General features: G+C 45.9%; 1 protein-coding gene across 1 annotated transcript in view; it reads right to left on the minus strand.

The window, feature by feature from the left end:
• LOC121538120 (membrane-associated guanylate kinase, WW and PDZ domain-containing protein 3) overlaps positions 1-27,252 on the minus strand; it is a 129,337-nt gene that overhangs the window by 67,571 nt on the left and 34,514 nt on the right. The window contains exons 3-11 of the mRNA XM_045206792.1: positions 19,809-19,925; positions 16,406-16,525; positions 15,627-15,800; positions 12,820-13,000; positions 11,684-11,754; positions 9,912-10,079; positions 5,588-6,167; positions 1,791-2,292; positions 1,325-1,388 (exon numbers count right to left, since the gene is read on the minus strand). Coding sequence (XP_045062727.1) covers positions 1,325-1,388; positions 1,791-2,292; positions 5,588-6,167; positions 9,912-10,079; positions 11,684-11,754; positions 12,820-13,000; positions 15,627-15,800; positions 16,406-16,525; positions 19,809-19,925 — 1,977 coding nt within the window. The remainder of the gene's footprint in view (positions 1-1,324; positions 1,389-1,790; positions 2,293-5,587; positions 6,168-9,911; positions 10,080-11,683; positions 11,755-12,819; positions 13,001-15,626; positions 15,801-16,405; positions 16,526-19,808; positions 19,926-27,252) is intronic.

Consider the following 27,252-nt stretch of genomic DNA (forward strand, 5'->3'; position numbering starts at 1 on the left):
AGAGAGAGAGAGAGAGAGAGAGAGATATCATTTGAATAACAAGAGAGAGACGTTCAGCTCAATTAGGCCTATAAGAATGTCAATAATGAACCCAACAAACTGAATCTCTGAGGTGAAACCACACTGTAGTAACCTGGTCTGAAAGCTAAAGTGGTTTAAACCTAAAGTAGAGTATTTAAACATGAAGAAAACCAGGATGAGGGTACTGCACCAATGCTAGCAACAGAAGTACTATTACTAGTATTTGTATAGGTAAATACAGTGTATTTGTGGAAGTAGTAGTACTAGTAGTATTTATACAGGTTATACAGGTAAATACAGTGTATTTGTGGTAGTAGTAGTATTTATACAGGTTTTATAGCTAAATACAGTGTATTTGTGGTAGTAGTAGTACTAGTAGTATTTATACAGGTTATACAGGTAAATACAGTGTATTTGTGGTAGTAGTAGTACTAGTAGTATTTATACAGGTTATACAGGTAAATACAGTGTACTTGTGGAAGTAGTAGTACTAGTAGTATTTATACAGGTTTTATAGCTAAATACAGTGTATTTGTGGTAGTAGTAGTACTAGTAGTATTTATACAGGTTATACAGGTAAATACAGTGTATTTGTGGTAGTAGTAGTACTAGTAGTATTTATATAGGTTTTATAGCTAAATACAGTGTATTTGTGGTAGTAGTAGTACTAGTAGTATTTATACAGGTTATACAGGTAAATACAGTGTATTTGTGGTAGTAGTAGTACTAGTAGTATTTATACAGGTTTTATAGCTAAATACAGTGTATTTGTGGTAGTAGTAGTACTATTAGTATTTATACAGGTTATACAGGTAAATACAGTGTATTTGTGGTAGTAGTAGTACTAGTAGTATTTATACAGGTTATACAGGTAAATACAGTGTACTTGTGGAAGTAGTAGTACTAGTAGTATTTATACAGGTTTTATAGCTAAATACAGTGTATTTGTGGTAGTAGTAGTACTAGTAGTATTTATACAGGTTATACAGGTAAATACAGTGTATTTGTGGTAGTAGTAGTACTAGTAGTATTTATACAGGTTATACAGGTAAATACAGTGTATTTGTGGGAGTAGTAGTACTAGTAGTATTTATACAGGTTTTATAGCTAAATACAGTGTATTTGTGGTAGTAGTAGTACTAGGTAGTATTTATACAGGTTATACAGGTAAATACAGTGTATTTGTGGTAGTAGTAGTACTAGTAGTATTTATACAGATTATACAGGTAAATACAGTGTATTTGTGGTAGTAGTAGTACTAGTAGTATTTATACAGGTTATCCAGGTTAATGGTCTTACCTACCTCCTCTGTTAACCAACAGCACTACTTCTCCCTGCTTGGTGTGTTTCTGGAGGACCCTCTGGACCTTCAATGTTCAGCAGAGGTCAATGTTAAACCAGGTCAATGTTAAAATAGGGCAACATTAAAATAGGTCAAAAAAATTGGCTAACATTAATTTACATCTCACACTGTGTTTTCAAAGGTCCCCTGAAAGGGATGCCTTTTTCAAATAAACATGTAGCGACATTCAATAAAACGTTTAGAAAAAACCTCTCATGTATATGTGTCTGTAAGTACTCTCTGTGTCGGTGTACATGTCATTAACATTACTCAACATTGTCCGAATGTTCTTACTCCAGAGAGTGATGATCACTTGATAACTATTGATGATTACTATTGAGCGTTGTTGCAATAAACGACAATCAACCTCAGAACCAACCCAAATCTTAGCCTCTAGATGTAGAGCAGTCTCCAAAGCCGGTCGTACCTGAGAGAAGCTGAGGCTCTGCACGTCGGCTCCGTTGATCTTGACTATAGCATCCCCTGGCTGCAGGGAGGAGCACTGCCTTCTGTCCCAGACCCTCTTCACCAGGGCCAGCTGCCCCCCCTGCCCCCCAGCCGTCACACTGAACCCCATCCCACCCCCCTCACTCCTCCCCAGGGGCACAGGGACCAGCTCCCCACCTCCAGCCCCACCAGTTACCCCCTCGCTGGCAGCGCTGTGGCCCCCATGGGGGTGGGTGTTGGCTGGGCATCCGTTGAAGCCGCAGGTGGGGACCTCCGTGGGCAGGGGGAGCATGAGGGAGGTCTGGGGCATGGGGGGCCGCTGGCAGGGGTCTCCAGGGGTGGTGGCGGTGCCCAACTCCGGCTGGGTCGGGGGCAGCTTGGAGAGGGAGATGGGCAGGGTGGAGGTGGAGAGGTCCCTCTGGTGCTGGACCATGGAGGAGGGGGTGGGGAGGGAGTTACCGTTGTAGCGCATCAGAGACCATCTGAGAGGGAAGAAGACAGCGAGGAAGAGGAGGGAGACAGGTGATAATGTTAGTTAGATGATATTCTGTCCCAGTCTGACACACACAGAGGAAACTAAGAACTGTGACCCTGGCTTGTAGATCAATCAATCCATCAAATGTATTTCATAAAGCCCTTTTCACATCAGCAGTTGTCGCAAAGTGCTTCACAGACACCCAGCATGCAATGCAGAGGCAGAAGCACAGTGGCTAGGAAAAAACTCCCTAGAAAGGCAGGAACCTGGGAAGACACCTATAGAGGAACCAGGCTCTGAGGGGTGGCCAGTCCTCTGTTGCACTTCATGTCTTCATTTTGATCACCAACAAAAATCAGTCTCTGAGTCAATTTGCCGGGGCACAGCTTAGTCGAGGTAATTGAGATAATACAGAGCTTTGCAAAAGTATTCATCCCCCTTGGCGTTTTTCCTATTTTGTCGCATTACAACCTGTAATTAAAATTGAGGTTCATGTAATGGACATACACAAAATAGTCCAAATTGGTGAAGTGAAATGAAAAAAAGAACTTGTTTCAAAAAAGTATAAAAAATAAATAACGGAAAATTGGTGTGTGCATATGTATTCACCCCCTTTGCTATGAAGCCCCTAAATAAGATCTGGTGCAACCAATTACCTTCAGAAGTCACATAATTAGTTAAATCTGTGTGCAATCTAAGTGTCACATGATCTGTGACATTTTCTTAGTATATATACACCTGTTCTGAAAGGCCCCAGAGTCTGCAACACCACTAAGCAAGGGTCACCACCAAGCAAGCGTCACCATGAAGACCAAGGAGCTCTCCAAACAGGTCAGGGACAAAGTTGTGGAGAAGTACAGATCAGGGTTGGGTTATAAAAAAATATTAGAAACTTTGACCATCCCACGGAGGACCATTAAATCCATTATTAAAAAATGGAAAGAATATAGCACCACAACAAACCTGGCAAGAGAGGGCCGCCCACCAAAACTCACGGACCAGGCAAGGAGGGCATTAATCAGAGAGGCAACAAAGAGACCAAAGTTAACTCTGAAGGAGCTGCAAAGCTCCACAGCGGAGATTGGAGTATCTGTCCATAGGAATACTTTAAGCCGTACACTCCACAGAGCTGGGCTTTACGGAAGAGTGGCCAGAAAAAATCCATTGCTTAAAGAAAAAAATAAGCAAACACGTTTGGTGTTCGCCAAAAGACATGTGGGAGACTCCCCAAACATATGGAAGAAGGTACTCTGGTCAGATGAGACTAAAATTAAGCTTTTTGGCCATCAAGGAAAACGCTATGTCTGGTGCAAACCCAACACCTCATCACCCCGAGAACACCATCCCCACAGTGAAGCATGGTGGTGGCAGCATCATGCTGTGGGGATGTTTTTCATTGGCAGGGACTGGGAAACTGGTCAGAATTGAAGGAATGATGGATGCCGCTAAATACAGGGAAATTCTTGAGGGAAACATGTTTCAGTCTTCCAGAGATTTGAGACTGGGACGGAGGTTCACCTTCCAGCAGGACAATGACCCTAAGCATACTGCTAAAGCAACACTCAAGTGGTTTAAGGGGAAACATTTACATGTCTTGGAATGGCCTAGTCAAAGCCCAGACCTCAATCCAATTGGGAATCTGTGGTATGACTTAAAGATTGCTGTACACCAGCGGAACCCATCCAACTTGAAGGAGCTGGAGCAGTTTTGCCTTGAAGAATGGGCAAAAATCCCAGTGGCTAGATGTGCCAAGTTTATAGAGACATACCCCAAGAGACTTGCAGCTGTAATTGCTGCAAAAGGTGGCTCTACAAAATATTGACTTTGGGGGGGTGAATAGTTATGCACACTCAAGTTTATAGTTTTTTTTTGTTTTATTTCTTGTTTATTTCACCCGCCAAAAATTGTACATCTTCAAAGTGGTAGACATGTTGTGTAAATCAAATGATACAAACCCCCCAAAAATCAATTTTAATTCCAGGTTGTAAAGCAACAAAATTGGAAAAATGCCAAGGGGGGTGAATACTTTCGCAAGCCACTGTATGTACATGTAGGTAGGGGTAAAGTGACTATGCATAGATAATAATAAGCAAGTAGCAGCAGCCGAAAAAAAAGGGGGTGTCAATGCAAATAGTCCGGGTAGCCATTTGATTAACTGTTCAGCAGTCTTATTGCTTGGGGGTAGAAGCTGTTAAGGACCCTTTTGGACCTAGACTTGGCGCTCCGGTACCGCTTGCCGTACGGTAGCAGAGAGAACAGTCTATGACTAGGGTGGCTAGTGTCTTTGACCATTTTTAGGGCCTTCCTTTGACACCGCCTGGTATAGAGGTCCTGGACGGCAGGAAGCTTTGCCCCAGTGATGTACTGGGCCGTACGCACTACCCTCTGTAGTGCCTTGCGGTCAGATGCCGAGCAGTTAACATACCAGGCGGTGATGCAACCAGTCAGGATGCTCTCGATGATTCAGCTGTATGACTTTTTGAGGATCTGAGGGACCCATGCCAAATATTTTCAGTCTCCTGAGGGGGAAGAGGCGTTGTCGTGCCCTCTTCACCATAGTTTGTTGCTGATGTGCTCGGCCCTCCTTTTCCTGTAGTCCACGATCAGCTCCTTTGTCTTGCTGACGTTGAGGGAGAGGTTGTTGTCCTGGCACCACACTGCCAGGTCTCTGACCTCCTCCCTATAGGCTGTCTCATCGTTGTCGGTGATCAGGCCCACCACTGTTGTGTCATCGGCAAACTTAATGATGGTGTTGGAGTTGTGCTTGGCCAATCAGTCGTGGGTGAACAGGAAGTACAGGAGGGGACTGACCACGCACCCCTGAGGGGCCCCTGTGTTGAAGATCAGCATGGCAGATGTGTTGTTGCCTACCCTCACGACCTGGGGGCGGCCCGTCAGGAAGTCCAGGATCCAGTTGCAGAGGGAGGTGTTTAGCCCCAGAGTCCTTAGTTCAGTGATGAGCTTTGAGGGCACTATGGTGTTGAACGCTGAGCTGTAGACAATGAACAGCATTCTCACATAGGTGTTCCTTTCGTCCAGGTGAGAAAGGGCAGTGTGGAGTGCAATAGAGATTGCATCATCTGTGGATCTGTTGGGGCGGTATTCAAAATGGAGTGTAGTTGAACTATGCTAGCACATCTTATTCAACTGGTCAACTAATCATCAAGCCCTTGACTAGGTGCATCAGGTGAGCTAGTTCAGGGCTACAACAACATGGTGAAACATGAGGAGAGGTTTGAAAACAACCCAGTTAGGTTTAGTTAGTTAGTTAGTTAGTTAGTTATTTAGTTAGGGTTAGTTACCTCTGCGTCGCTCCACCCGAGGCTCCTTCCTCTGAGTCACTCTGGCTAGCGGAGGTGGAGGTTCGTTCAGGCGGGGGAGGAGGGGGGATGCCCCTGCTGTGAGAGGAGGAGGGGGCACAGGCTGAGCTGGCGGAAATGCCAGGGGTTCCGTTAGACATCGGGTAGGAGGGCGGCGCAGAGACCAGGCCTGCCGCGTTCCCGTTAGCGTCCAGCCCCGACCCTGAGTTTCCCGCCACTCTGAGATAGTTTCCGTTGGGATGAGACAGGCTACGATTCAGGTTAGCCAGGCCGGGAGGTTGGGGGGGCTCGGCAGGGCCAGGCCCGGGGGTGGAGAGGGGCTGAGCGGCGGCTGTGGAGGGAGGCGTGGCTGCAGCGCTGAGGGGTTCCAGAGGAGAGGAGGAGGAGGCGGAGGAGGTCAGGGGTTGTTTGGGACAGCCGTCGGGGTTGTAAAGCATGGGGTAGCCTCTCCGTAACACAACGTCCACACTGTGACCCACAGGGACAGACTGCAACATCTCTACCACCTCTTTATGAGACAGACCCAGGACACAGCTGTCATTGATGTAGACCAGGATATCAGCTGGAGAACAGAGAGAGACCATGTGTTATACCATCCACTACTATAGACCAGTATGTAGTATACCATCTACTACTATAGATCAGTATGTAGTATATCTACTACTATATATCAGTATGTAGTATATCATCTACTACTATAGATTAGTATGTAGTATATAATCTACTACTATAGATCAGTATGTAGTATACCATCCACTACTATAGACCAGTATGTAGTATATCATCTACTACTATAGACCAGTATGTAGTATATAATCTACTACTATAGACCAGTATGTAGTATACCATCTACTACTATAGATCAGTATGTAGTATATAATCTACTAGTATAGATCAGTATGTAGTATATCATCTACTACTATAGATAAGTATGTAGTATATCATCTACTACTATAGATCAGTATGTAGTATACCATCCACTACTATAGATCAGTATGTAGTATATAATCTACTACTATAGACCAGTATGTAGTATATCTACTACTATAGATTAGTATGTAGTATACCATCTACTACTATAGATCAGTATGTAGTATATAATCTACTACTATAGACCAGTATGTAGTATACCATCTACTACTATAGATCAGTATGTAGTATATAATCTACTACTATAGATCAGTATGTAGTATACCATCTACTACTATAGATCAGTATGTAGTATATAATCTACTACTATAGATCAGTATGTAGTATACCATCTACTACTATATATCAGTATGTAGTGTATCATCTACTACTATAGATCAGTATGTAGTATACCATCTACTACTATAGATCAGTATGTAGTATATCTACTACTATAGATCAGTATGTAGTATATCATCTACTACTATAGATCTGTATGTAGTATATCATATACTACTATAGACCAGTATGTAGTATATCTACTACTATAGATCAGTATGTAGTATATCATATACTACTATAGATCAGTATGTAGTATATCATCTACTACTATAGATCAGTATGTAGTATATAATCTACTACTATAGATCAGTATGTAGTATATCATCTACTACTATAGATCAGTATGTAGTATATAATCTACTACTATAGATCAGTATGTAGTATACCATCTACTACTATAGATCAGTATGTAGTGTATCATCTACTACTATAGATCAGTATGTAGTATACCATCTACTACTATAGATCAGTATGTAGTATATCTACTACTATAGATCAGTATGTAGTATATCATCTACTACTATAGATCTGTATGTAGTATATCATATACTACTATAGACCAGTATGTAGTATATCTACTACTATAGATCAGTATGTAGTATATCATATACTACTATAGATCAGTATGTAGTATATCATCTACTACTATAGATCAGTATGTAGTATATAATCTACTACTATAGATCAGTATGTAGTATATCATCTACTACTATAGATCAGTATGTAGTATATCTAAAGTGAGAGGTGATAGCATGTGTGTGTGGTGCATTCCTGTCTCCAGCCTCAGCACGTGAGAGGGCTTGATTGTGTGTGTGTGTGTGTGTGTGTGTTTGTGTGTGACAGTGGGATTAAATTCTCTGGGCCCAGTAGAGCAGGATTAGGAATAGATTAGGAGATTCTGACCACGAGAAAACCTCACAACCACTCAAATCTGGGACAGAGAGAGAGAGAGAGAGAGAGAGAGAGAGAGAGAGAGAGAGAGAGAGAGAGAGAGAGAGAGAGAGAGCCCTATAAGAAGAGATGAAAGGATAGGGCAGAGAGAATATAAACAGAGATGTTCTCACATTCTTCACCTCGCTTGCTCCGTTAGGTGCCATCTGTCAGTTTAACTAACTAATACAGAAATCAGCAGGGGTTATTGAGTGTTCCTGTGTTAATCTTTCCTACCTATGTCAATCCTGCCTCTGTTAATCATGCCTGTGTTAATCATACTTGAATGTATCCTCCCTGTGTTAATAATACCTGTATTAATCCTACCTGTGTTGAGTGTGATACCATGTTAATCCTACCTGTGTTGAGAGTACCTGTGTTAATCTGTATATACCTGTGTTGAGTGTACCTTTGTTAATCTGTATATACCTGTGTTGAGTGTACATGTGTTAATCTGTATATACCTGTGCTGAGTGTACCTGTATTAATCTGTATATACAGTACAAGTCAAAAGTTTGGACACACCTACTCATTCAAGGGTTGTCCTTTATTTTTACTATTTTCTACATTGTAGAATAATAGTGAATACATAAAAACTATGACATAACACATATGGAATCATGTATTAACCAAAAAAAGTGTTAAACAAATCCAAATACATTTTATATTTGAGATTATTCATCAAATAGCCACCCTTTGCCTTGATGACAGCTTTGGCATTCTATCAATCAGCTTCACCTGAAATGCTTTTCCAACAGTCTTGAAGGAGTTCCCACATATGCTGAGCACTTGTTGGCTGCTTTTCCTACACTGCCGTCCGACTCATCCCAAACCATCTCAATTGGGTTGAGGTCGGGGGAGGCCAGGTCATCTGATGCAGCACTCCATCACTCTCCTTCTTGGTAAAATAGCCTTTACACAGCCTGGAGGTGTGTTGGGTCATTGTCCTGTTGAGAAACAAATGATAGTCCCACTAAGCCCAAACCAGATGGGATGGCGTATCGCTGCAGAATGCTGTGGTAGCCATGCTGGTTAAGTGTGCCTTGAATTCTAAATAAATCACAGACAGTGTCACCAGCAAAGCACCCCCACACCATAACACCTCCTCCTCCATGCTTTACGGTGGGAACTACACATGCGGAGATCATCCGTTCACCCACACTGCGTCTCACAAAGACACAGCGATTGGAACCAAAAATCTCCAATTTGGACTCCAGACCAAAGGACACATTTCCACCTGTCTAATGTCCATTGCTCGTGTTTCTTGGCCCAAGCAGGTCTCTTCTTATTATTGGTGTCCTTTAGTGTTTCTTTGCAGCAATTCGACCATGAAGGCCTGATTCACACAGTCCCCTCTGAACAGTTGATGTTGAGATGTGTCTGTGACTTGAACTCTGTGAAGCATTTATTTGGGCTGCAATTTCTGAGGCTGGTAACTCTAACGAATGTATCCTCTGCAGCAGAGGTAACTCTGGGTCTTCCATTCCTATGGCGGTCCTCATGAGAGCCAGTTTCATCATAGCGCTTGATGGTTTTTGCGACTGCACTTGAAGAAACTTTCAAATTTCTTGAAATGTTCCGTATTGACTGACCTTCATGTCTTAAAGTAATGATGGACTGTCGTTTCTCTTTGCTTATTTGAACTGTTCTTGCCATAATATGGACTTGGTCTTTTACCAAATTGGGCTATCTTCTGTATACTCCCCCCCTACCTTGTCACAACACAACTGATTGGCTCAAACGCATTAAGAAGGAAATAAATTCCACAAATTAACTTTTAACGAGGCACACCTGTTAATTGAAATGCATTCCAGGTGACTACCTCATGAAGCTGGTTGAGAGAATGCCAAGAGTGTGCAAAGCTGTCATCAAGGCAAAGGGTGGCTATTTAAAGAATCTCAAATATAAAATATATTTGGATTTGTTTAACACTTTTTTGGTTACTACGTGATTCCATATGTGTTATTTCATAGTTTTGATGTCTTCACTATTATTCTACAATGTAGAAAATAGTAAAAAATAAAGAAAAACCCTTGAATGAGTAGGTGTGTCCAAACATTTGACTGGTAGTGAACCTGTGTTAATCCTGCCTGTGTTAATCTGTATATACCTGTGTTGATCCTACCTGTGCTTAGAGCAGGTGATCCTCCTGGTGTAACGCTGTAGACCTGGAGGAACTCTCTCTGTCTGCTGCCTCCCACTATGTTGAAGCCGAACCCTCGCGGCCCTTTAGACAGACGGGTGTGGATGGAATAGCCCTTCAGCTCTGCCGGCTTGTCCGTGAACGCAGGCACTGGCATGGGGACGGGGAAGATATACAACAGGCTGTTTTCATATGAAACGTTTTATGAACGCCAGGGAACTGGCAGCTACAGGGAGACTGTTGCTATAGTATTTATTTAACCTTTATTTACCCAGGTTAGTCTCATAGAAGTAAAATCATGTCTAGAGATAGCACAGGCCAGGCCACATCTCTCTATATCTCTTTCTATCTCTTATACAGACTGTCCATGTGTATTCACATAACAGACAGAGCTACAGTACCGCGTCTGTATCCAAGATTTTACAACTGATTCTCCATCGCCCTCAATTATATGTATTACCACTGCTCTCTGTGCTGTTCAAGTAAGAAATGCATTTTTTGTAATACACAACGTTACATGGCAACAGAATATTTGACACATTTTCCTGTTTATAAATTGTTATTTTTGTTATCGACAATTAAAATGCAGAAAATATAGAAATATGGCTCTATTTCAAATGAACCGAACAACAGAGAGCCTCAGCTCAGCGCTTGACAAGACTTGACTCAACATGAAAGAGACTAAGTGAGATGAGAGACAGTGAGGATAAAGAAGAGGCGGGGGTGGGAGGGAGGGAGGGAGGGAGGGAGGGAGGGGTGGAGAGAGAGGGAGGAAAGGGAGATAGGGGAAGAGAGGCAGGTGGTGGGAGGGAGAGAGAGAAGTAAATGTTTTTTCTAATAATCTCAAGAGATGGGTTTAAGAGGTGCTGACAGGGTAGAGTGGGTTTAAGAGGAGCTGACAGGGTAGAGTGGGTTTAAGAGGAGCTGACAGGGTAGAGTGGGTTTAAGAGGAGCTGACAGGGTAGAGTGGGTTTAAGAGGAGCTGACAGGGTAGAGTGGGTTTAAGAGGAGCTGACAGGGTAGAGTGGGTTTAAGAGGAGCTGACAGGGTAGAGTGGGTTTAAGAGGAGCTGACAGGGTAGAGTGGGTTTAAGAGGAGCTGACAGGGTAGAGTGTGTTTAAGAGGAGCTGACAGGGTAGAGTGGGTTTAAGAGGAGCTGACAGGGTAGAGTGGGTTTAAGAGGAGCTGACAGGGTAGAGTGGGTTTAAGAGGAGCTGACAGGGTAGAGTGGGTTTAAGAGGAGCTGACAGGGTAGAGTGGGTTTAAGAGGAGCTGACAGGGTAGAGTGTGTTTAAGAGGAGCTGACAGGGTAGAGTGGGTTTAAGAGGAGCTGACAGGGTAGAGTGGGTTTAAGAGGAGCTGACAGGGTAGAGTGGGTTTAAGAGGAGCTGACAGGGTAGAGTGGGTTTAAGAGGAGCTGACAGGGTAGAGTGCGTTTAAGAGGAGCTGACAGGGTAGAGTGGGTTTAAGAGGTGCTGACAGGGTAGAGTGGGTTTAAGAGGAGCTGACAGGGTAGAGTGTGTTTAAGAGGAGCTGACAGGGTAGAGTGGGTTTAAGAGGTGCTGACAGGGTAGAGTGGGTTTAAGAGGTGCTGACAGGGTAGAGTGGGTTTAAGAGGTGCTGACAGGGTAGAGTGGGTTTAAGAGGAGCTGACAGGGTAGAGTGGGTTTAAGAGGAGCTGACAGGGTAGAGTGGGTAGATAGAAAGGTGGAACTAAGAGACACACACAGAAGGCTAGGGGTATGGAGACTCACACTCTGTTTTGCTGAGGATCTCCCTGCTCTGAGCTCTGGGGTCCAGCCAGCTGGTGGTCTTAGAGATATGACTGAGGGGAGGAAGAGTTAATAAGCATCATCATCATCATCACAATAACCTGTACCTCATACCACACCATATCTTCATGACTTCACTCTCACACCACTCACTCCTCTCTCTCTACTCACTCTATCTAGTAAAGCTCTACTCTCTCTCTACTCACTCTAAGATCTCCTCTCTCTCTACTCACTCTAAGATCTCCTCTCTCTCTACTCACTCTAAGATCTACTCTCTCTCTACTCACTCTATCTAGTAAAGATCTACTCTCTCTCTCTACTCACTCTATCTAGTAAAGATCTACTCTCTCTCTACTCACTCTAAGATCTACTCTCTCTCTACTCACTCTATGTAGTAAAGATATCCTCTCTCTCTACTCACTCTAAGATCTACTCTCTCTCTCTACTCACTCTAAGATCTACTCTCTCTCTACTCACTCTAAGATCTACTCTCTCTCTACTCACTCTATCTAGTAAAGCTCCTCTCTCTCTACTCACTCTAAGATCTACTCTCTCTCTCTACTCACTCTAAGATCTACTCTCTCTCTACTCACTCTAAGATCTACTCTCTCTCTACTCACTCTATCTAGTACAGATCTCCTCTCTCTCTACTCACTCTAAGATCTACTCTCTCTCTACTCACTCTATCTAGTAAAGATCTCCTCTCTCTCTCCTCACTCTAAGATCTACTCTCTCTCTACTCACTCTATCTAGTAAAGATCTACTCTCTCTCTACTCACTCTAAGATCTACTCTCTCTCTCTACTCACTCTATCTAGTAAATATCTACTCTCTCTCTCTACTCACTCTATCTAGTAAAGATCTACTCTCTCTCTACTCACTCTAAGATCTACTCTCTCTCTACTCACTCTATGTAGTAAAGATCTCCTCTCTCTCTACTCACTCTAAGATCTACTCTCTCTCTCTACTCACTCTAAGATCTACTCTCTCTCTACTCACTCTAAGATCTACTCTCTCTCTACTCACTCTATCTAGTAAAGATCTACTCTCTCTCTACTCACTCTAAGATCTACTCTCTCTCTCTACTCACTCTAAGATCTACTCTCTCTCTATACTCACTCTATGTAGTAAGGCTCTCCTGAGTCGCTGAAGGCCAGCTCCCAGTTCTCGGGCAGTGCCCCTCCTCCTCGTGTGGCGATGCTACTCCCTCCGTTCTCCGCTCCCACGCCGTCCTTTGAGTCCCAGGATTGGCTGAGAGCTAGCGTTGTGGCCGGGACGCTGCTAATGCCCCCTGAACCTCCTGCCAAGACAACACACACATACAGGAGGCAGGTAGCTTAGTGGTTAAGAGCATTGTGCCAGTAGCCGAAAGGTCGCTGGTTCTAATCCCCAAGCCGACTAGGTGAAAAATCTGTCAATGTGCCGTTGAGCAAGGCACTTAACCCTAATTGCTCCTGTAAGTCGCTCTGGATAAGAGCGTCTGCTAAAATGTAAATGTAAGTCGGAAGTTTACATACACTTAGGTTGGAGTCAATAAAACCCGTTTTTCAACCACTCCACAAATTTCTTGTTAACAAACTATAGTTTTGGCAAGTCGGTTAGGACATCTACTTTGTGCATGACACAAGTAATTTTTACAACAATTGTTTACAGACAGATTATTTTACTTATAATTCACTGTATCACAATTCCAGTGGGTCAGAAGTTTACATACACTAAGTTGACTGTGCCTTTAAACAGCTTGGGAAATTCCAGAAAACTATGTAATGGCTTTAGAAGCTTCTGATAGGCTAATTGACATCATTTGAGTCAATTGGAGGTGTACTTGTGGATGTATTTCAAGGCCTACATTCAAACTCAGTGCCTCTTTGCTTGACATCATGGGAAAATCAAAAGAAATCAGCCAAGACCTCAGAAAAAAAAGTCTGGTTCATCCTTGGGAGCAATTTCCAAACGCCTGAAGGTACCACGTTCATCTGTACAAACAATAGTACGCAAGTATAAACACCATGGGACCACGCAGCCATCATACCGCTCAGGAAGGAGACGCGTTCTGTCTCCCAGAGATGAACGTACTTTGGTGCGAAAAGTGCAAATCAATCCCAGAACAACAGCAAAGGACCTTGTGAAGATGCTGGAGGAAACAGGTACAAAAGTATCTATATCCACAGTAAAACGAGTCCTATATCAACATAACCTGAAAGGCCGCTCAGCAAGAAAGAAGTCACTGCTCCAAAACCAGCATAAAAAAGCCAGACTACGGTTTGCAACTGCACATGGGGACAAAGATCGTACTTTTAGGAGAAATGTCCTCTGGTCTGATTAAACAAAAATATAACTGTTTGGCCATGATGACCATTGTTATGTTTGGAGGAAAAAGGGGTGCGCTTGCAAGCGCCCCGCATTCTGTGGGGGTGCTTTGCTGCAGGAGGGACTGGTGCACTTCACAAAATAGATGGCATCATGAGGAAGGAAAATTATGTGGATATATTGAAGCAACATCTCAAGACATCAGTCAGGAAGTTAAAGCTTGGTCGCAAATGGGTCTTCCAAATGGACAATGACCCCAAGCATACTTCCAAAGTTGTGGCAAAATGGCTTAAGGACAACAAAGTCAAGGTATTGGAGTGGCCATCACAAAGCCCTGACCTCAATCCTATAGAAAATGTATGGCAAGAACTGAAAAAGCGTGTGTGAGCAAGGAGGCCTACAAACCTGACTCAGTTACACCAGCTCTGTCAGGACGAATGGGCCAAAATTCACCCAACTGATTGTGGGAAGCTTGTGGAAGGCTACCCGACATGTTTGACCCAAGTTAAACAATTTAAAGGCAATGCTACCAAATACTAATTGAGTGTATGTAAACTTCTGACTCACTGGGAATGTAATGAAAGAAATAAAAGCTGAAATAAATAATTCTCTCTACTATTATTCTGACATTTCACATTCTTAAAATAAAGTGGTGATCCTAAATGACCTAAAACAGGGAATTTTTACTAGGATTAAATGTCAGGAATTGGGAAGAACTGAGTTTAAATGTATTTGGCTAAGGTGTATGTAAACTTCCAACTTCAATTGTATACAGACAGACACACACACAGAGAGAGAACCACACACACACACGCACACACACAGAAACACACTCAGAGAAACACACACACACACAGAGAACCACACACACACACACACACACACACACACAGACACACACAGAAACACACAGAGAGAAACACACACACACACACACACACACACACACACACACAGAGAAACACACACAGAGAAACACACACAGAGAAACACACACAGAGAAACAAACACACACACACACATAGAGAAACACACACACACACACACAGTCTTAAAACAGTCCTTTAACTCAGGACACTGTAATCTCCAATCAAGTTCCAGATGTAAACAGATGTCTGTCCTTAGTCAGCCTGAGTCCCAAATGGCACCCTATTTACATAGTGCACTACTTTAGACCAGATCATTGGCCCTGGTCAAAAGGTAGTTCCCCTTAGGGAATAGGGTGCCTTTTGGGACATAGCCTCAGTCTTTATCCTGTGGATGGATCCCTTCCCACTTATCAGCTCTGCTCTGGGTCATCATACTCCATAATACCCCATAGTAGGCACGCAACGCAGAGATGATATTTGTTCTCTGTTTCAAAACATTTTGATTTGCTACTGCCCTACTGAACATGACCCAGGTGTTGACTTATTAGGGGATATTCTCAGTGTCTGGGCAGCGGTTGACTTATTAGGTGATATTCTCACTGTCTGGGCAGTGGTTGGTATATGACTAGACTTAATAGATACAGTAGCTATCGTGTATATGTAATGTCCCCTGAGTGTAGTAGTAGCTAATACCTGATAAATAGATGTATAATATTATAATGGATGTGTGTGTGTGTGTAATTATACCTGACAGTCCAGAGTCTTCCTCACTGTTCTCTCCCTCCTCTACAGCCTTTTCTAGGTTGCTTAGCGACTTGCTGCGCGTCCTGAAGTTCCGGAGCAGGTTCCGGTGTTCCTGGTACGTGATTGGTGGGCTCTCTGGGCCGATGTGGACTGGGCGGGGCGTCCCATAGTAGTTACCTGATAGGTAAGGAGAGAGAGGGAACAGTCAAGTGTGTTTAACCATCAGTGGGAAGTGGATCCAGCCCACAGCTCTGTCTATGAATTTGAGAGTTGCAAAAAAAAATGTAAATAAAACATTGACTAAACCTTCACCTCTACTTGAACTGTGTGAATATTTACATTAAATAAAAAATACAAAAAATTAAAGCATACAGTACATCACAAGACAAATGCCAAATGCATGAAGCATCTGGAGTAACATGAACAGCATAATTTCCATACCACACACACACACACCCACACACACACGCACACGCACACACACACACACACACACACACACACACACACACACACACACACACACACACACACACACACACACACACACACACACACACACACACACACACACACACACAGTACTTCAAATGGAATACGGAGACATTGAGTAAATGAAGTGGAATAAATGCAAACTTAAAAGGAATAAATGTCTATGAGAGCCGAACACTAAAACTTTTCTCTGCGATAACATTCGTCCGCTATTTGAATTGCAGTCAGCATTACACAAATCATTTTATGGAGCCCATAAAAAAAAAAGATGTACTCCGTTTACTACTCACTCTTGAACTTGCCACTCTCCAGCAGGGCTCCAGACTCTTCCAGGGAAAAGAACTCTTCTACGGAGACAAAGTTGTAATCCACCCCTGATATCTCCCCGTCGCGAGGCTGTCTGGTCGTACCTGGAATGGGACAGGTAACATTAGGACAGGTAAGGCTAGAACCCTATCACAGCAGCAGCAGCAGCAGTCAGGACAAAGTTATAGTCCACCCGTGAGATCTCCTCGTACCGAGGCTGTCTGATCGTACCAGCAGGTGCATACGTACGCAATGTTACCTCTCTGGCACCTGCAGCAGGACCACTGGTAATGTTACTTTATTGTAGCACAGGTAGATAAATAATACAACACTAAAAGAGTATTATATCCCAACGTTCAGGACCAGGACACACCTGAAACCATTCTCAGCCAGCAGCAGGGGAACAACCAGCAGCATGAGCAGCATGTTCAAAACGTAGATATTTTATCAGGTAAGTTGACTGAGAATATTTTCTCTTCTTTTTTACAGCAACAACCTGGGGAATAGTTACAGGGGGAGAGGAAAGGGGGATGAATGAGCCAATTGGAAGCTGGGGATGATGAGGTGGCCATGATGGTAACAACCCCTACTCTTACGATAAGTGCCATGGGATCTTTAGTGATCAGAGAGTCGGGACACCCATTTAACGTCCCCATCCAAAAGACTGCAACCTACACAGGGCAATATCCCCAAATCACTGCCCTGGGGCATTAGGATATTTATTTTATGGGACCAGAGGTAAGAGTGCCTCCTACTGGTCCTCCAACACCACTTCCAGAACCATCTGGTCTCCCATCCAGGGACCGACCATGACCAACCCTGCTTAGCTTCAGAAGCAAGCCAGCAGTGGGGATGCAGGGTGGTATGCGGCTGGGATGCAGGGTGGTATGCGGCTGGGATGCAGGGTGGTATGCGGCTGGGATGCAGGGTGGTATGCTGCTGGCCAAATGGAAGAGATCAACTAAAATCAACCTAATACAATAGATTTGTAATACATACTTAATGAAAGTGTAAATGCAAGAATTAGGCCACACATATGTACTATAGGCCTTATATATTATAATAACATAGCCGTGAAAGAGAGAGGGGGGGGACATGTCGTCTACCATTCAGTCACCTCTGAAAGGCTGTGTGCTGTTACCCAACAAGGACAAACAGCACATCCACTTCAACAAACGTTCGTTCCACGCTCCATCGTGCTAATATCATCAACTCGCTGTGTGTGTGCGTGCGCGCATGTGACAAACGATTCCATCTGATACGTCTGCTTTCTGGAATACACAGGTTTGCCTGCTAAGTTACATTGAGAACTTTGTAAATATCAAGGCCTTTATCAGGTGTAAAGTCTATCAATACCAAGGCCTTTATCAGGTGTAAAGTCTATCAATACCAAGGTCTTTATCAGGTGTAAAGTCTATCAATACCAAAGCCTTTATCAGGTGTAAAGTCTATCAATACCAAAGCCTTTATCAGGTGTAAAGTCAATCAATAACTAAGCTTACAGTACACAAATGTGCCGTTGCACACTCTGTTATTTCACATGAATGGAAAAACTGCATCCAAACATGTAGAATAGTGGTTGACATGGAGGCATGAGGCTGGAGGAGAAAGGTTTTGTTGGGGGAACACACCTGCATCCCAAATGGAACTCTGTAGACAGAGACCAGGGCCTTATGTAGAGAATAGGCTGCCATTTGGGAGGCAGACCAACAACAAGCAGCAGTCTGTCACAATGAATCAGCTTACTGGCCTGACGCTTGATGACAGTTGCTATAGAAACAGGTCAGTCACTGAAACTGTTCACTTCTTCTCCTTTTTTTCTTCTCCTGATTTGTTTTTGAATGCGAGCAGCACCCGCCTGCCTGGCAGGAAGATTCCAGCAGCACCCGCCTGCCTGGCAGCAAGATTCCAGCAGCACCCTCCTGCCTGGCAGCAAGATTCCAGCAGCACCCGCCTGCCTGGCAGCAAGATTCCAGCAGCACCCGCCTGCCTGGCAGCAAGATTCCAGCAGCACCCGCCTGCCTGGCAGCAAGATTCCAGCAGCACCCGCCTGCCTGGCAGCAAGATTCCAGCAGCACCCGCCTGCCTGGCAGCAAGATTCCAGCAGCACCCACCTGCCTGGCAGCAAGATTCCAGCAGCACCCGCCTGCCTGGCAGCAAGATTCCAGCAGCACCCGCCTCCCTGGCAGCAAGAATCCAGCAGCACCCGCCTGCCTGGCAGCAAGAATCCAGCAGCACCCGCCTGCCTGTTAGCGCTCTCTTTCAGATGATGACACCAGGGCTTTGCTTTGCTAGCAGGTATGTTTTCCTATGTAATCATGTGTGATTGAGTTGATCTGATTATACAAATGTAGGATCTTAATTTGAGCCATTTTCCTTTAGCAGAAAAATAATCCTGCAGCAACAGGAAATGTTAATTATTATGTGGATTATAAGTAAATGGACATTTTTGTAGGTTTTGATCAATTTTACGTAAGGGAAAACCAAGTCTGAAATTTCAAAGTGGAAATTACAAACTTCAGAAGCCATTTTAAACCTCAAATACACTACAAGTTATCCTGCAACAAGGGTGATCAAATTAAAATCCTACATCTGTAAGGGCATGAGTACATAAAAATGTGTTATGGTAAGTATTTGTGTGTGTGTGTGAGTGAGTGTGTGATTGCTTGATGTTCGTGGAGGGGGTGTGGGTGGAAGGGGTGGAGGGGGTATGTGTGTGGGGGGTGGAGGGGGTGGAGCGTGTGTGTGTGGGGGGGGTACACAGCTTGGAGGTAGAAGTGTAGGGGCCTGGCAGCATTCAGAAAGTATTCAGACCCCTTCCCTTTTCTCACATTTTGTTACGTTACAGCCTTATTCTAAAATTGATTAAATCTACACACAATACCCCATAATGACAAAGCAAAAACAGGTTTTTAGAAAAGTGGCTTCGGGACAAGTCTCTGAATGTCCTTGAGTGGCCCAGCCAGAGCCCGGACTTGAACCTGATCGAACATCTCTGGAGAGACCTGAAAATAGGTGTGCAGCGACGCTCCCCATCCAACCTGACAGAGCTTGAGAGGATCTGCAGAGAAGAATGGGAGAAACTCCCCAAATACAGGTGTGCCAAGCATGTAGCGTCATACCCAAGAAGACTTGAGGCTGTAATCGCTGCCAAAGGTGCTTCAACAAAGTACTGAGTAAAGGTTCTGAATACTTACGTAAATGTTTTATTTCAGTTTTATTTATTTTTACATTTGCAAAAATGTCTACAAACCTGTTTTTGCTTTGTCATTATGGGGGTATTGTGTGTAGATTGATGAGGGGGGAAAAAAACAATTTAAATCAATTTTAGAATAAAGGTTGTAACGTAAACAAAATGTGGAAAGAAGTTATCACATTGCTACTCACAGGGGACGGCTCGGAGGTAGAGGTTCTCCCTGATCACCTGCTGTAGTTGGCTGTCCATGGATCCTGGAGTAAAACACTTACTCAGGTACAGCCTCAGGTCCTTGCACAGAGTAGAGCCTGCACGAGAGAGACAGGACATACTGGGTGTTATAAGACGTTAGCAATAAACGGTACACCCAAAGACGTCGTGAAGGACACACAAATACACCCAGAGCTGTAGTGAAGGACACACAAATACACCCAGAGCTGTAGTGAAGGACACACACATACACCCAGAGCTGCAGTGAAGGACACACAAAGGATCCAATTCAGGCATCACAGTCACAGTGGTAACAGCGTGTCCCTACACTGCTGCAGACTGAATTAGTGTGTGTGTGTGTGTGTGTGTGTGTGTGTGTGTGTGTGTGTGTGTGTGTGTGTGTGTGTGTGCGTGTGTGTGTGTGTTATTCCCTCCATCTACCATTGTACTGTGTCATCACACTGAGACAGGACAGGGTGAAACAACATACAGAAACACAAGAATAATTCAATCTTCTTACCAAATCAAAACAGGTCAAAATCTTCTTACCAAATCAAAACAGGTCAAAATCTTCTAACCAAATCAAAACAGAACAATATTGTCACGGTTAACTAAGCCAGAACCCAGAAGCAGACCAGGACACGGTACGTGAGACAAAGGTGAGTGTTTATTTATAGAGTCCGAGTGAAGCTGAATAATCCAGGGAACAGAGCGGGTGGCGTGGATGGGTTGTTGAGGGTGCAGTGGTTGGTCCGGTACTGGCTCGGCAGCCGCCGACCATCAGGCAGAGGTTGGGTGAAGGTTCCGGGTGAGAGACTGCAGACAGAACAAAACGGAGGTGAGTACACAGCAAATCAACAAGGTGCAAAACAACAAAACTAACGCTAGAACTCAAAGGCTGATACGCTGACAAACATACTGTTCATGGCTACCGATCCGGCAGGAACTGGATGTTGGGCCAGAGCCTAAGAAGGGTGATGATCAGGACCAGGTGTGCAGATTGCTGATGGGATGCAGGTGCGGAAAACCAGAGCGCTCCCCGGAGCGTTCCCGAACCCTCGGGAAACTGGAGAATACGAGCAGGAACACTAGTCACCAGACAGGACCCGACTCAGACAGCCGGGATCGTCACAGTACCCCCTCCGACGAACGCCACCGGGCGAACTTCCCGGAGCGCCAGGATGGAGGCGGTAGAAGTCACTGATGAGGTCTGCGTCTAGGACCTGTCGCCGCGGAATCCAACTCCTCTCTTCAGGGCCATACCCCTCCCAGTCCACGAGATACTGGAAACCCCGGCCCCGCCGTCTGGAATCCATGATGCGACGCACCGTGTAGGCAGGACCACCTCCGATCATCCGAGGAGGAGGAGGAGGAGGCGGAGGAGGCAACAGAGGACTGAGGAAGACAGGCTTGAGGCAGGAGACATGAAAGGTGGGATGGACTCTGAGCGTCCTCGGTAGTTTGAGTCGAACTGCCACTGGATTGATCACCTTCTCCACCACAAACGGACCAATGAACTTCGGCAACAACTTCCTAGACTCAGTCCGTAACGGAAGATCCCGTGTGGCCAACCAAACCCTATCTCCGATGGTATAGGTGGGAGCGGGAATCCGGCGACGATTCGCCTGGAGCTGATACCGGTCCGAAACTCTAAGGAGTGCCTTTCTGGCCCGATGCCAGGTCCGGTGGCAACGCCGAATATGGGCCTGAACAGAAGGCACTGAGAGCTCCTTCTCCTGAGAAGGAAACAGGGGAGGTTGGTAGCCATACAGGCACTGGAAGGGAGACATCCCAGTGGCAGATGTAGGAAGAGTATTGTGGGCATACTCAACCCAAGGCAACTGAGAGACCCAGGAGGTGGGGTTGGAAGAGACCAGACAGCGTAGCGTTGATTCCATCTTCTGGTTGGCTCTCTCCGCCTGACCATTGGATTGGGGGTGAAAACCAGATGTGAGACTGACCGTAGCTCCAATGGCCAAACAGAAGGACTTCCAGACAGCAGAGGTAAACTGAGGGCCACGGTCGGAAACGATATCACTGGGCAACCCGTGGACCCTGAAAACCTCCCTAACCAGGATCTCGGACGTCTCCGAGGCAGAGGGAAGCTTGGCAATTGGCACAAAGTGGGCGAACTTGCTGAATCTGTCCACGATAGTCAGAACGACCGTGTTCCCCTCAGAAGCGGGCAACCCCGTGACGAAGTCCAGGGCCAGATGCGACCATGGTCGCCGGGGAATAGGAAGGGGGTGAAGTAGTCCAGAGCTGGGCCGATTGGTACTCTTATTCTGCGCACACACTGGACAGGCAGCAACAAAACCCCGAGTATCCTCGGCCATGGCAGGCCACCAAAAACGTCTGCGAAGAAACGCCATAGTCCGAGCCACACCAGGGTGACAAGCCATCTTGCTGGCGTGGGACCATTTGAGGACAGCAGGACGAACCGACTCAGGCACAAACAACCGACCGGGTGGACCGTTACCGGGACCGGGCTGAGTCCGAAGGGCCGCCAGCACCTCCTCCTCAATCTTCCACATAACTGCTCCCACGACGCAGTTCCGGGGGGAGGATTGTCTCGGTCTTGGACCCACTCTCCTCCGTCTTGGAGAACATCCGGGACAAGGCGTCCGCCTTGCCGTTCTTAGATCCAGGTCGGAACGTCAGGGCAAACTTGAATCGTCCGAAAAACAACGCCCACCTGGCCTGGACGGGAGTTGAGACGTTTAGCCGATTGCACGTAAGCAAGATTCTTGTGGTCCGTCCAGACCATAAACGGTTGCTCCGCCCCTCCAACCAGTGGCGCCACTCCTCCAAGGCAAGTTTCACCGCGAGAAGCTCCCGGTTACCCACATCGTAATTCCTCTCCGCAGGCGAAAGGCGACGAGTAGTAGGCGCAGGGATGGAGTTTACTGTCCGTGGAGCATCGCTGCGACAGGATGGCGCCAACTCCCACATCAGACGCGTCCACTTCAACGACGAACTGACGGGCCGTGTCCGGTTGAGAGAGAATCGGTGCGTTGGTGAATCGCCTCTTCAAATCCAGAAACGCTCGATCCGCCTCCGGATTCCACTTGAAGGTCCTGATGCTGGAAGTCAAGGCAGTTAACGGAGCGGCCACACGGCTGTAATCCCGGATGAATCTGCGGTAGAAATTCGCAAACCCCAAAAATCTCTGGAGCTGCAATCTCGTACCGGGCTGGGCCCATTCCAGAACCGCTCTAACCTTCTCCTGGTCCATCCTAATCTCTCCCCTGGAGATGATGTACCCGAGAAAGGATGTCGTGTGGGCGTGAAACTCGCACTTCTCGGCCTTCACAAACAAGCGATTCTCCAACAATCGCTGCAGAACCTGCCGGACATGCTGGACGTGGTCGGAAGGTTCCTTCATGAAGATCAGAATGTCATCCAGGTAAACAAACACAAAGAGACCGATCATATCTCTCAGGACGTCGTTCACCATACTCTGGAATACCGCTGGAGCATTGGTCAGTCCAAACGGCATCACCTGATACTCGAAGTGACCCATCGGTGTATTGAAACCCGTCAACCACTCGTCCCCCTCTCTGATCCGGACCAGGTGATACGCATTGCGTAGGTCTAGCTTGGTGAACACCGTAGCACCCTGTAAGGAGTCGAAGGCAGAACTCATCAAGGGCAGGGGATACTTGTTCTTGACCGTGATGTCATTCAACCCCCGATAATCAATACACGGTCGAAGAGAGCCATCCTTCTTACCCACAAAGAAGAATCCTGCCCCCAGGGGTGATGACGAGGGACGAACGAGACCAGCAGCTAGGGACTCCTTGATGTAGGTCTCCAACGCCTCACGTTCAGGTCGGGAGATACTGTATAACCTTCCCTTGGGGTAGACAGCTCCAGGGACCAGGTTGATGGCACAATCATATGGTCGGTGGGGAGGGAGTGACAGAGCCTTCTGCTTACTGAAAACTTCCCCCAAATCGTGATATGTCTCGGGAACCAGGGACAAATCTGGGGGTTTAGCCTCAATCACCTGACTGGGAACCGAATGGGGGCAGGCAGTCTTGAGACAGTTAGCATGACAATCAAGGCTCCAACTCGTTACCTTGCCCGTCACCCAATCGAACGTGGGATTGTGTTCCTTCAGCCAGGGGTATCCAAGGACCAGAGGAACATGGGAAGACGGCAGAATGAAGAATGAAATCATCTCAGAATGATTCCCCGACAACCGCATCTTAACCGGTTCAGTCCTCATCGTGATACGTGCCAGACTACTGCCGTTCAGAGTGGTAGCTTCAATGGCTTCCGGCAATTGCTCCTTGGAAAGCCCCAGCTGTTCCACCAACTCGGCATCTAGAAAGCTTCCATCGGCACCTGAATCGATAAAAGCGTTAATCGCTAAGCTCTGATTCCTGTTCATAAGGGTAGCCGGGAAACGGGGTCTGACAGAGGTATTGAGAGGTCGAAACTGGCTCGCTAAAAGTCCTCCCAACTTTAGCGAGCCGCGCAGTTTGACGACCCGACTGGATCCTGAGAAGCTGATCGGTTGGACGGAATCCATTGCTTCTCCCTCCTTCGGCTCTCGGACTCGATTATCCACCCGAATAGACAAAGCTACCAAGCTGTCCAGGTCACTAGGCTCCGGATAGGAGATCAACTCATCCTTGAGCTGCTCCGACAGACCCTGGTAAAAGGCCGCTTGCAGAGACTCCTCGTTCCACCCACTCTCCACAGCCAACGTCTTGAACTCGATCACGAAGTCGGCCACGCTGCGAGTTCCTTGGCGAAGCGAAAACAGGCGCCTAGCTGCGTCCCTCCCTCGGACGGAATGGTCGAAGAGCTTCCTCATCTCGGCCGTGAACCCCTGGTATGAAGCCATGCAGGGATCCTGTCGTTCCCAAACGGCTGAAGCCCACTCCAGCGCTCGACCACGCAGCAACTCAATCACAAAGGCTATCCTAGCCTTATCTGTGGCATAAGAGTAGGGCTGTAGATCGAACACTAGTCCACACTGCATAAGGAAGGAACGGCATCTTCCCAGCTCTCCCTCATACTTATCCGGCGTCGGAACCTTGGGCTCACGGATGGACACAGCTTCAGAAGCGGCAGGCGAGATGGGTGAAACCGGTAGTGGATCCTCCACCGGACACTTGCGTTGGTTCTGGACCTCCGTCAGACCGGTAGAAAGGTTCCGAACTGACAACGCGATCTCCTGTAGTACCGTGCTATGATAGCCCAACATCTTCTCCTGCTGGGTAATAGCATGGCGAACAGAGTCCAGGTCCGCTGGGTTCATTACTGGCCGGATCGTTCTGTCACGGTTAACTAAGCCAGAACCCAGAAGCAGACCAGGACACGGTACGTGAGACAAAGGTGAGTGTTTATTTATAGAGTCCGAGTGAAGCTGAATAATCCAGGGAACAGAGCGGGTGGCGTGGATGGGTTGTTGAGGGTGCAGTGGTTGGTCCGGTACTGGCTCGGCAGCCGCCGACCATCAGGCAGAGGTTGGGTGAAGGTTCCGGGTGAGAGACTGCAGACAGAACAAAACGGAGGTGAGTACACAGCAAATCAACAAGGTGCAAAACAACAAAACTAACGCTAGAACTCAAAGGCTGATACGCTGACAAACATACTGTTCATGGCTAACGATCCGGCAGGAACTGGATGTTGGGCCAGAGCCTAAGAAGGGTGATGATCAGGACCAGGTGTGCAGATTGCTGATGGGATGCAGGTGCGGAAAACCAGAGCGCTCCCCGGAGCGTTCCCGAACCCTCGGGAAACTGGAGAATACGAGCAGGAACACTAGTCACCAGACAGGACCCGACTCAGACAGCCGGGATCGTCACAAATATCTTCTTACCAAATCAAAACAGGTCAAAATATTCTTACCAAATCAAAACAGAACAATATCTTCTTACCAAATCAAAACAGGTCAAAATATTCTAACCAAATCAAAACAGAACAATAACTTCTTACCAAATCAAAACAGGTCAACATTTTCTTACCAAATCAAAACAGAACAATATCTTCTTACCAAATCAAAACAGGTCAAAATCTTCTTACCAAATCAAAACAGAACAATATCTTCTTACCAAATCAAAACAGGTCAAAATCTTCTTATCAAATCAAAACAGGTAAAAATCTTCTAACCAAATCAAAACAGAACAATATCTTCTTACCAAATCAAAACATCAAAACAACGTTAAACTATGTTCAGCTCCCTCATGTTATGTGTAAAATATATTGTGATATTGATTTGTGTCTGTCAAAGCCTTTTCCCTTCGCTAATACCTGGTATATACAGTTGGCCTAGAGACAGGGCTCTACAACCATGTTCCTGGAGAGCTAATTATTAGAATCAACTGCGCCAGATTACAGTTGGAGCGAAAACCTACAGGAGGCTAGCTCTCCAGGAGCAGGGTTGGAGTTAAAACCTACAGGAGGCTAGCTCTCCAGGAGCAGGGTTAGAGAGCCCTGGAATAGAGACATGAACTCCCTGATCAATTCATTCTTTCAAGTGCTTTATGATACAAAATGACAGGGCGCTGCCGTTTATTGATGAGCTGCATAGATTACATTTCCCTGTCAGATGGGGCAGGCTATCCTCCATCCCTTCAACCAGCTCTCTCTCTCTCTCTCTCTCTCTCTCTCTCTCTCTCTCTCTCTCTCTCTCTCTCTCTCTCTCTCTCTCTCTCTCTCTCTCTCTCTCTCTCTCTCTCTCTCTCTCTCTCTCTCTCTCTCTCTCTCTCTCTCTCTCTCTCTGAATGCTATGTCCCCTCCTCACCCTAACCTTCCTCTCCTAGCCTCCATTGACAGTCAATCCTCAATCCCTCCCCTCCCCTCCTGTCTTTGACAGTGATCAATCCTACTCAACATTCTTTGTCTCCATGGCGTCCACAGAGGAGAAGTAATAGAGTGAAGATAATCACATCCACTTAGAGTGAGCTACTATACAGTGAGACTACCTACTACAGGACAGACTACCTACTACAGGACAGACTACCTACTACAGGACAGACTACCCACTACAGGACAGACTACCTACTACAGTACAGACTACCCACTACAGGACAGACTACCTACTACAGGACAGACTACCTACTACAGGACAGACTACCTACTACAGGACAGACTACCTACTACAGTACAGACTACCTACTACAGGACAGACTACCCACTACAGGACAGACTACCCACTACAGGACAGACTACCTACTACAGGACAGACTACCCACTACAGGACAGACTACCTACTACAGGACAGACTACCTACTACAGGACAGACTACCCACTACAGGACAGACTACCTACTACAGTACAGACTACCTACTACAGGACAGACTACCCACTACAGGACAGACTACCTACTACAGGACAGACTACCTACTACAGGACAGACTACCTACTACAGGACAGACTACCCACTACAGGACAGACTACCTACTACAG

Source organism: Coregonus clupeaformis, chromosome 24 (assembly GCF_020615455.1).
Source record: "Coregonus clupeaformis isolate EN_2021a chromosome 24, ASM2061545v1, whole genome shotgun sequence".
Classification (NCBI taxonomy): domain Eukaryota; kingdom Metazoa; phylum Chordata; class Actinopteri; order Salmoniformes; family Salmonidae; genus Coregonus; species Coregonus clupeaformis.